General features: G+C 35.4%; 1 protein-coding gene across 2 annotated transcripts in view; it reads left to right on the forward strand.

The window, feature by feature from the left end:
* Window positions 1–12396, forward strand: part of LOC122795620 (CD109 antigen-like) — a 647366-nt gene that overhangs the window by 541517 nt on the left and 93453 nt on the right. For both annotated transcript variants that reach the window (XM_044063888.1, XM_044063895.1), the window contains one exon: window positions 10075–10217. In XM_044063888.1, the coding sequence (XP_043919823.1) occupies window positions 10075–10217 (143 nt within the window). The remainder of the gene's footprint in view (window positions 1–10074; window positions 10218–12396) is intronic.

Raw genomic sequence — 12396 nt, forward strand, 5'->3', positions numbered from 1 at the left:
TTATCATTACTCTAAACCTGAGTTGTTATAAATTAAAGATTTTCATTTTGTGCATAAACACAGCTTAATTTAGATTACATATGAATTTATACATGATAAAATTGAATGTAAAGGTATTGTTTGATGGTGCATGTAGTTCTAAACAGAATAGCAGCTACATTCCTACAATAACAGATGCCATACCCCTATTAGTTGCATCTGTTTATTTATTACTATGTATGTGAGGGCAACTAAGATTATTAGAACTGATAGGGTTCAGCAGTTTGACAGTTTCAGGAGTGAATAGTATAAAGATATTATTACTTTATGTGCCAATGACAGTATTGTAGAGAAGCTAGTAGGTAACTGAGCAAAATTGTTACCTTAAATAAGGACTGTAGAAACCAAACCACCTGTGACCAGAGTGGAGAAAAAGCCACAAGGAAACAAGCAACCCACTCTGTGCTGTTGCCTCAAAAAAAAATCCATAGGCATGAAATGATCCAAAATATTGGTAAAAACACAGGTTTATTACTCTAGCCAGTCAAAGCAGTAAAATAGCTTAAAAACCATACAGAATAAATAGAACACAACTGTAGTGTATCCAACACAGTCAAGCGCTTTCGTCCTGCTCTAGGACTTCTTCAGAACTGTGTTTGCTAAAACCCACTCCCTCTTTTATACTGACAATTAACTAATTAAAATTTAAGTCATGTTAACCCCATAGAATCTGTTAAAAGGTGTGTAGTAAATTTTAATGTTTCTGTGAATGATAACAGTGTTGTTACTGAACTGGGTTCTTTTCTAGTACAAAATAGTGGCCCTATGTTTCAATTCAGGTTTTATAGATACATTGTCATTGATGCCTGGGGTTACTGTGGCATTAAGTCTCAATTGCCACCTCATTTCTACCCTCTCCAAGTTGTTTTTCCAGTTACGTCCTCTCGTATTACTACCAGTAACCTCCAGAATACCAAATAAAAAAAGAGTGATTGGGATTATTTTTAACATGCCTGTATGTAGCATTATTTTCATCATGTTTTCTCACAGCATACAAATGCTCATAGATCCTCCTCCTAAAAGTTCTTTTGGTTTTACCTATGTAGAAATGATGACATTCCTGACAAATAGCTATATATAGCAGTCCTTTCTGTATGTTTTTTAAGCTATTTTACTGCTTTGACTGGCTGGAGTAATAAACCTGTGTTTTTACCAATATTTTGGACCATTTCATGCCTGTGGATTTTTTTTGAGGCAACAGCACAGAGTGGGTTGCTTGTTTCCTTAAATAAAGACTATTGCACTGATACCATAACAAACATGTTGAGTCTGGTGTCTGGCTGTTTGCTGAACCATTAACAACTGACACTGTTTTATGCATCACTAATGTGATATGATGTGTAACCAACTTATCACTTACCTATAAATATACAACCGGCTTTCCCCTCAAACAGCATGTGTTCTGGGCTGGCGGCACCTCAATGACTGCTCTGTAGTCCCTGACTGATATCTTAACTAATAAGGATAAAAGAAATCTTTCTGTGGCTTTATTCATTGACTTAACCAGTGCATTTGACATGATCAGCCATCCACTTCTACTTGTCTATCTATAAGACAGTGTGGTCAATGCTGATGTGACTGCATGGTTCAACAACTTTCTATCTAACCTTTTATTCAATGTAAAAAAATAGAACTTACTCTAACAGTTCTCTCAATCACTATAGAGTTGCACAGGGCTCCATTCTCACACTTCTTCTATTCTCTGTCTTCATCAACAAGCTTCCACCAGACCTACCACACTTACAACAACTTCTTTATGCAGATGATTTAGTCATTTATAGGTTTGATTCCTCACATCATACAATTGATATTCAATTTCAAAAGGACCTTTTTCAGCTACAGCACTGGCAAAACGTATAAACTACTGTTCAATGCCAAAAAAACAAAAACAAAACAAAAAAAGCAAATCCATGTTATTTGGTATCCATACAAGATTATCCAAATTCCCCCAAAGCTTTAATATCCTTGACTGCTCTAACAATCGCATTGAAACCAACACCTCCTTTAGGTATTTGGGGATCTGTTTAGACCAATCACTAAACTTCCATGATCACATAGAAATGCAGAGAGCTCAGATCAACAATCTAGTCTTCTGGGTCAAAAAAAATCTTAGTTCCTTTCACATTCAACAAGTTCTGGTATGAAAAAGGCATCCTCCTTGCCCAGGTCTAATATAGCCTCCTGTTATTTGCATCAGCCTCTGCCAAAAATGCTGCCATGCCTCAGGCCCTCTCCAAAAAAAATATGTTGATTCATAGCTTACTCACTCTGGAATGAACACCACTGCCTTACTCTTTCAGTACAGACCAGATCAAATATTCTTCTTTTTGATTCCTTACCCTTCAGAATACTCCTATTTGACAGTCTTTGCCCTCCCTCATTCAAACTTTTCACTGGTGCTAAAACCCACAACCTAAGAAGGCAAGCCAGATCTGTTCCTGCCCTGCAAACCCCTTCTCTCAAATTGTACTCTACCAGACATTGTTTCTCTGTACTGACCCCACAACTACAGCAGTCACTTCCTCCTGGTTTAAGTGATCACACTGAGTACCCCCTGTTCAGGCCACAGTTCAAATAGTACATAATGAAACAATTTGAAGCTGTCTATTGAAAGGACGTGTCAGATAAACCAATATCTCCAGCAAGTAGTACCTTTACTTTATACATCTGATCCATCTGATGAAGTCATTCACCCTAAACTATGATTCAGTTTACCACACCATTACTGCTTTAAATCCATTGTTAGATTAGGAACTTCCATTTTAAAGTAGTTATTAGACAGGCTAAATGGTAAAATATGCATAAAAGACAGTTAAGCAGAAAGAGAGGATAACTTTGCTAGTCAACAGTTTATTAGAAAGGATATATAGGCATAAAGTGTGCAGACAGAATGTTCTTTTCTCAAGGGAAAGATACAATTTTGCCAGCTACAGAATGTTCTTTAATAAAATGTTAAGTTAAGGCTAAGCCTGGAAACCAAGGCTAAGAGTGTGGGTACAGCATCACAGGGTTTTGGTATTATTAAATATACTTCAGATTCAGTTAGGGAAGTCGGTTAAGATTAGCTAGTTCATTTGACCTGTTATTTACAGAAAAGATTACAGACACTCGAGCCTGAGTACAGAAGACAGGTCAAATAAAGACTATATTAGTTTATGTTGTTCAGGACAATCGGAATATGATGTGCAGCAACTTTGAATACTAATTGTTTATCAGCACTGTTAATGAAGACAGTATCTGAATATTGTGAATGTGTAATAAAGCCTTAATGAATGAACTACAGTGTTTGGAGAATTCATTCTGAGAAGTATACAAGATTTGGCCCATAAAGGAGACACTGGCACCTATTCAGCACGAGTTTGGGTGATTAACAGATAAAGACTTTCATTCTCAGTCTCCTTACAGTGTTTCCAACTAATTATGGTATAGTGCAGTCTTATCAGTTCTTACACCCACTACACATGCAGTCTAATCCCCTATTTCATCTTACTCTCTACTATTAGCTTTCCTACTCTAGTAAACCATTCTTATTTGTATACTGTACATTTTTTGTTACATTATCATATAGCCTGGACTGAGTCTGTAATTGGTCATTGTTTGATCAGTGTTCTAATCCAGTAAACAAATGTACATAAATAAATGAATGAATGAACCAATACATTTCTAGGTTTTGCCATACAATACTGAAGGTACAATAACATAGGAATTTATTCTTCTGTCAAGATGCAGTGCATTTGGAATACTATATGTAGCAGAGATGCAGTAGGGGTGCAGTCAGTACATCAGCTGGTACAAGAGGCATGATCCCCACTGCCACAAACATATCTATTTTGCTGACTTTGTGATGTGAAATGTCATAAGCATTTGATTGATATTGCTCTTTTGTGATCAAAATTGTTTGCCTTGTCATGCAAGCAAAAAAAATTGATAGATAGATAGATAGATAGATAGATAGATAGATAGATAGATAGACAGACATATATATAAACATATATGCATATGCCTGGAAGATGCATAATTCATGGACAACTCAACTTGTCGAACAGAAGGAAAGATGGTACAGCTGATCAAGAATCTTCTTATTGCACATGCCAGCTTTTTTCTGTGTAAGATCATGGAATGATGGGGATCAGAAATTTACCAATTCCCACTGTAGTGCAGTGTTGGAGTTGTTATATATAGTTAGAAAAGGGTGTGCCTTGCCCCACTGAAAACAAAACACTTTTTGTTTGTTTGTTTTTTTGCAATTTTCATTTGGTTGGTGATTAACAAATTATGTTTGATCACTTGCCATTCCATATGATGAGTTTCTATATACAGACAATACAGCTCTATATCTTTATCTATCTATCTATATATATATATATATATATATATATATATATATATATATATATATATTCATGTCTATATCTATATTTATCTATATCCAGCAATACATTTGTGCTTATTAATAATGTAATTTCTGAGAGATTCTTCTTGCATTTGTTTGGCAAGTATTTTAATAAGCCTTATATATATGGGTTACCTGAAGCCTATAAATGCCTACAGTATCATTCACTTAGCCTTCTAGTAGCTACAGTGTGCTATGTTATGAAAGCTGCATAGAATTTCCTAGATTTTGCACTGAACTGCCTGACTTCTAAAAACAAAAGGTTTTATTCAGAGCACTAGGGATTTCTTGTTGAAGCTAGAAGGCATAAATATTGAGAATGGTGATTTGTTTGTTACAGTTGCTATCACTGCATTATACACTGATACACCATTTCCCATGAGCTTGGGTTGTAGAATATGAAATTGCAAATTATATATTTGTTTGAAATCCAGTAATACCTTTATTATATTGGGCTTATCTTTGGGAAAGTTCATTTTCTAAAATAATAATTGCAGAAAAGTTGGGCTACTGTGGGTATCCCTATGGTGCCATAATATGACATACCATGTTTAGCAAATAAGGAGTGATTTCTGTGAAATATCATTGTTAAAATATTGTAAAGTTTTGTTGTTTTATTGTCAATTGCATTTTTATGATTAGAACAGAACATAATTAGAACAGTTGATTTGACTATTGAAGAACTTGTATCATGTCCAAACAGAATTATGAACCCTGTGCATATCCCTCTGTAGTGGAATAAATCTGACATTGTATTTTAGACATTGTAATGCCTAGAGATGTAGAGGTAAGATAGAGTCAAAGCAACCGATAAAGAAAATCAGTATATTTAACCAAATTATTAATATTAAACATTTTAAGATTTATCACACTGCTTATATGCATGTATTCTTTATGCCAGATTTCTGAGGTCAGAATATGATAAAGCTATACAAAAAGAGAAAGCTACTCGCTAGTAGGTGTCCTAATGCCCTGATAGAAGTGAGTAATGTAAGGAAGAGGAAGTGAAAGCATACTTAAAAATGGACAGATATCACTTTAAGCAAAGGCAGGAAAAAATGAATGAATTATATAATATGTACGGAATCAAATTACTTTAGTGCCAGCAGTGAAGCAGAAAAAATAAATCCATTTGGGATGTATTATAGAATAACTAATCAGCAAATGCTGTATGTGATTTTCTACAGTTCACTTATAAATGCGTATAGAATTAAAAGACTGAAAGAACGAACACGGCAGCATATACTAAATAAAAAATTCAAAGGATTTTTAATATATTTTAATTGTATGTATTTTACATATATTTTTTATATGTTTTAGTAGAGCATGTTTAGAATGAAATGTATATGTTTTTATGTATTTCCCTTTTAAGTTGATTTAGGCAATTAATTAGTGATGAATGGTTATTGGTCTATTTGAATTCATTTACTGTATATATATATATATATATATATATATATATATATATATATATATATATATATATATATTATGTCTTTGGTTTATGTATTATAAAGGTTTGAGGAAGCATTTTTATATGAAAGCGCTTATTGTGATTTATATATTAAAAATCCTTTGAATTTTTTATTTAGTATATGCTGCCGTGTTCGTTCTTTCAGTATTTTGTTTGTTTAGTGGACATTTTATTTTTTATACTGAACGAACGTTCATTCTGTGCCTCTTTGTCAGTTTTGTTGGTTATAGAATTAAAAGAGATGCGTAATTGACTGTTAAAGGTTGATCTATCTGAACTTGGTTAGAATTTAATTGAAACAAATTCTGCTTTTCATCCTGAAACACAACAAGTCTGTTTAATAGCTATGCAAAATGTAAAACAAAGTTGGAGATGTAAGCAATGTGCACAGACTTTAAAATGCTTTATAACTGTAAAAATTGATGTTAGGAAAAGTAGCTTAAATAATTTACTTTACAGGAATTTCTTTGATTGAAGGTAAGTGCTTCTTTAAATTAGAAGTCTTACAACAGATAAGGTGCTTATGAATGGCATGTAATTTATAGTAAGCATCTACTAATGTAAGAAATGAAATGGCAATATGTGTAGGGTTTTCACATTGGTTAGGTCACTAGCTTACATTAATGTTGCTCTAGATAAAAGAAGAGGGCATAGAGGGATGAAGCACTGACTATGGCCTAGTCAACCTAGATTTAATTAGTAGCTCAGTTGAAAGAGAGGAGGGAGAGAGGGATAGGCATTGCTGTCCCAGGTGGGAGGACATTTGTCTATGATGGCCCCTTAGGGAGGTATGGCCCAATGAAGGTAGCTGCCCTCATGTGTAATTGACAAACATGGGAGGTGGGGCAGGGAGTGGATAGAGCATGTAAAAAGAACTCCCCACCAGGACAGATGCAAAGAATGGCCAGGCCCCCAGGATTCTCTTAGGATCCACGTACAGCCCCAACAATACCAGAGAAAGTCGAGGGGGTAGGAGATAAGGTGGTAGACTTGGTGTGGCTGTGAGATACTGAGGGCCATGGCGCTAAAATGGTGTTCCGAGGGGGGGGCCAGAAAAGAAAAAAAGAAATTTAGTTGATTATTTTGCTTGTGCAAAGAGAAGAAGATTGACTTGTTGGTTTTAATCATGTAATTAGTTTTGATGTTTACATTATATATTCATATTTGTGTGCTTTCAATGAGAGTGAAAACGAATCTGGAAGGTTTGAAAGCTAACTCATTTACAAGTTTTAAATTTTGCTGCTAGTAGTTTTTTGTTTGTTTAATTGTTATATTTGTAAAATAAATTTTATCAGAATGAAGTTAGAAACAAACAGTGCAAACATTTAGCTCATTTGTTGACAAAAGACATTTGAATTAAATGCATAGCAGTTATATTTCTTCATTGAGAGTAAAAAAAAATGATTGAAGTGATACAATAAGCTGTTCAGTTCTACAAAACTTGAAGAAAATATTTGCAGGTACCTGATATTAATAAATGCCAGATTGAAGAAATCAAGGTTCATGTTAATAGATGATTCATAAACTAAAGTGTTCCAGAAATGTGTATTTTTATATGTATATATTAGATATAAAATAATCATATCTTCAGTATATTGACCTGCAAAAAGATCAACAGTAGAACGTCAACATACCAATTACCTATATTTATGCTCTAAGAAATAACCTTTAAGCACGCAATACGAAAAGCAAGTTTTTTACAGGGGCAGAGTGGAGGCTGGTCAAAACCCAGTGCATCCGTTGTTACTGGAATGTTCTAACTCTGAGATCACTCATTGCTAGGGAAATGGCATATTCTCAAACCTGATATTATTGCGAACTTGCACAAATGACAAGCAGCCTTCCTGTCAACTAAATTAAGTCAACAGGAAAGCTATTGACTTAACCACCATTTTGACCACATTTATGAACCCTTGCATGCATCCATATCTATATTTACATAGATACAGACATTAAATGAGATAGAGATATATATTTCATATATTGCATTTAGTCTTGCCTTTTGGCCCAATTTGTAGTTGAAAGAATTTTGAAAAGGACAAGGTTACTTACTTGGTACATACATGCATACATTCCTTAAACTTCTGGTGGACATACCAACATAAAAAGCTGGATATGTTGAACACATCACAAGATACACTAGGAAAAGGGTATTGCAGTATCTGTATGCTATAAAAATAAAAAAATAGTAACAGTGCCCTTTACAAGCATTCCCTGACTTGTTCTAACTGGAAGAAGTTTACTTTTTCAATTTTGGAAGTTGTTAAACGTGATCTAAAGGGAGGGGACTACAGAAGCTATGTGGAACAGAGATAAGCTGGAATGCAGATTAAGCTTGTTTCTTATTTAGCCCCCGGTTTAAATGATATGGTGAATATCAAATGTTTTTTTTTTAAATAGAACAATTACCAAAGCTAATATGCAGGGGTAAAAACCCTGATGTTTTTAAGTTATGAGATTTTTGTAGTATGTCTTTTATGCATTATTATCTACTTAACTGATGTATTAGAAAGATAATATGATTGGATAAAAGTTTTTCTTGAAGGGTTTAAATGTGTATTCTCAGTGCAATAAATTATTTCTTAGGAAGTCTTTGGGATGAATAGCGAACATTAAATTGTAACTACACTAACAAACTTTTCAGTCTCTCTGGTGCCTTTGTTGGTGGTTTTTATGTTTTTTGTGGTTTTTGTACTGTGAACACCTTGGCCTTATTGTGTGCTGTTTATTTTTTTCTTTATAAGGTTATAATGATGTTATTACCTTAAGGGCTTATTGCAAGTTTTGACAAGTGCATGCTGGTTAATTAAATGCCTCTGATGACCAGCGTACTACAGGGAAGCATAACATTTATATAAAAAAAAAATAATAAAAAAATGGTTCCTCTTGCCAAAGCTGAACTAGGATCAAATAGTGGCAGGGAGCGGTAGACATGCTTATCAAGGTGGGACGTTGTATGTCATCAGGTTAGGCATCAGAAATTGAACATTTATATCCGGAGATCACAGAAGCTCAAGAAATTGGCATGACATTTTTCCTGATATTATACAACCTCATATTGGGAATATATTAACTAAGATACACTGAAGGGTGCAGCAAACTTGTCTGTCTATGCAAAAACATTTTTTCTAGGTTCACACGTTCAGAAGTTTTTAGTAGGCTATTGATCCATGAGGATTTCAAGAAGCTTTGCCTTATATTCCCATGATAGTTTTCAGCCCTTATGTTCTGCATATGTATAACCCAGAGATAGACAAACAAGAATATATTGGGACAGTTAACATTTACATTTGATGTATTGGTAATTTTCCATTGCTGACCTTGTGGTTTTTTGCATTGCTTTCTGTCTCTGTCATCAAGTATAAAATGGAATCTTGTAAATAAAGTGTAACTAATGATGTTAAGGAGTATGTTTCTTTCTTTGCTTCCACTCATTCTCTTTCTATCTGTAATGAAGTTAACATTATTATGTTATTGGTTTACTCTCAAGAGGATAAACAACTTTCTAGTTCTCCATTCTGACACTCTTTAAATGTAAAGCTGTACTTCCTGTATAGAAAGCTAAGAAAACATGAGCTTGCCCCGAAAATGAACTCTTGTTTTCTTTAGAAATCTTTGCACTATGCCAAGTACTGTTGCATATACATCCCCAGGATCTTTCTCTGCTATTAGTATTGGCATTGCCTTCAAATGAGATTTAAATTTACCCGATGATCTTCTTGTGCTGAAATGCATACACAGCTTTTCTTTTATTAATAACAAAAAATTACCTGTCTTTTATACTATTATTATACACACAACACTATCCTGGGAAGTTTTCATCTATACACTTTGTTGCAAATGTGATCTACATAACTGAACAACTACAGATATGAGAACTTACATCTGCTGTTTCATTCACTTTTTTATTGTGAACATTTATTTCCAAAACAGCAGTAAGCTTTCTACTTGTGAAAGGTGCAGAAATCTGAATATTTTGCATGTTATAGTTTTTCAAGACAGATTCACAGTAATGCAAATAGAGGATTGTCAGACAAAAATAGCTATTTACAAACAAAAGTATGGTAGGAAAAATCAAGTTAATCATGTTGTCAATCCTTTTAATCCTGTTTTGTTATGCATCTAGCTGTTTGTCAATATAAGCTCTTCTTTTTTTTGTTTTTGGTAGGTTGATATATCTTACACAGTTACGCTGCCAAGTGGATCCAGAAAACGTAGAGATACCAGTTCAACAGATATTTTTAACCTTAACATTACTGTTCGAGATGATCCAGCCAATATGGACCATCTTGATGTTGAGGCTTGTACTAGGTATGTCAGAATGGAATTTTGTTAATATGTATCAAGATGTCTATGTTTACTGATGAAATAATGAAACTATTGCACATAATATAAAAGCTGTTCTTATTTCTCAAGTTTTCTGAGTACTGATCATTTAATAAATGATATATGTAATGCTAAGTCTTTTTAGTGCTTACTAATCAGCATGGACATGCAAAAGAAACGTGTGTGTGTGTGTGTGTACGTGTGTGTACGTGTGTGTGTGTGTGTGTGTGTGTGTGTGTGTGTGTGTGTGTGTGTGTGTGTGTGCCTGTGAGTTGCTCTTGTGTTGTGGGTTGGAGAGAGAGGGTGTTAATGATCAAGGCCTTCCTGGACCTGCACTGAATCTCATTTTATGAGTTTCCAAGCTCAGTACATGGCTCGGCTGCTTTACCTGATTTGTAGCACATCCTGTCATCATCATTGTACAACTAATTAGTAAGAAATGAGAATAAGAATGCAACACTTAGTTATTCCAGTTTATCGTCTTTCCTCATCAAAAGAGAACATAAAATGTTCACATTGCATGCAGAAAGCATCAGTTAGTAAAGAATATGCTTTGTAGTCCATTATCACTATTTAACTGAGTCTCCCCAGGATTCAGGAATGGCCGTTTTCCATGCAGGAGCAGTGTAGGAGCTCCTGCGAGTAAAATGGCCACCAAGCGATCCAGGAAAGTGCCATTTTCATGTGCACGAGCAGCCCTACACAGTTCCTGCACGGAAATCTGGCAAATATGCAAATAACCTCATTTGATGGTAAAAAAACATGCAAATAAGGAGATTTTGTGATCCACAAAGCTGGCCAGACTCCGTGCAGGAACAGTGTCAGAGCAGAAATGTATTCAGTTAGTACCTGAATGCATTTCTGCATCTGAGCAAACGTGTGCAAAGCATGTATTACAGTCAAACATACATGCCAATGGCCAAATATAAGGCCATTGGCATTAATAAATGTTTATTTTATTTTAAAATTAAACTTTTTTTTTGGCTGATCACGACCGTTTAAGTTTAGGGTAGAGGCACGCAAAAGGGATCGTGACGCAAATAAAAAAAAAAATGAGAAAAGTCAATTTTAAGATAATTTTGCATTTTGCCATTATAGTCAATGGCATGCAGAATGTAAACAATACCAGCGAGCACTGGTTGTCAATGGGAAAGGGACCATTTTAGTGCAGTAACTAAGAATGTACACACTACGGTATGCAAAGGAGTTGAGTTATACTGAATCACAGATTTCCTCAAAGTGTCAGCTTGCACCGAACTGTGTAGGTGCAGCAAGTATAAGAGCTGAATGACTTCATAAGGGGGTGTGTCATGCTTGCTGTAAGCTCATTGGAGCTCTATGGCCCGTGTTTGCCCTTAGCCAAGCACAGCTAAGGTAGGGGGTGTGTCTGAGGCTGTATTGTCTTATTCCATGAAATGCAGAGCATGTTTGCATCCTGGGAGGGACATTTCTGCTTAAAAGAGCTTACATTAGCAAAACAGGTGTGTGTGGTGCGCAACAGGCCTAAAAAAAAAACAGAGGATATAGCAGAACTGTTTACATTTGAGCACCAGGTATGTGCAATGTGCCTCGGGGCTTAAATAGGAAGGAAGTGGGAAGGGGAAACAGCAGTAGGAAGGCAATCAAGGAGAACTAGCATAGATGCCAGGTGGAATGTATCAAAATCATACAATTACACAGGCAGCAGCCCACCACACTAATATAAACTATGCAAACACTCTACAAGCTGTTTTTTCCCACAAACTCTACACTATTATTGTACACAGACAGGGGATTTTTAACTGGCAAAACTAACTAAATATGTGAGAGGCTGCTGCTGCTTTACTCCATCAATATGTGCTAGAGACTGAGGCTGGTGAGGAGGAGAATGCTGACAAGTGACCCACAGTGAGGAGGAGGAGAAGAGTGTACAGACCCAGGGTTCCCTACCAGGGCCTACATGATCTGGAGATAGTAGAGTGCTCTAGGGTGGATAGGGACATTCTACAGTAAATCATTGAGCTGTGCTGGCCACACCTTACACACACAACTAATAGAGGGGAACCCATCCCAGTGGATACCAAGGTATGTCTAGGCTTAAGAATACTAGCCACAGGTACCTTCCAAAGACCAACTGGGGATATCATGGGGGTCTCGCAGGCATCAGCATCCAGGATACTCCACC

The sequence above is a fragment of the Protopterus annectens genome, chromosome 1.part0 (assembly GCF_019279795.1).
Source record: "Protopterus annectens isolate FY-2018-M chromosome 1.part0, PAN1.0, whole genome shotgun sequence".
Lineage (NCBI taxonomy): Eukaryota > Metazoa > Chordata > Ceratodontiformes > Protopteridae > Protopterus > Protopterus annectens.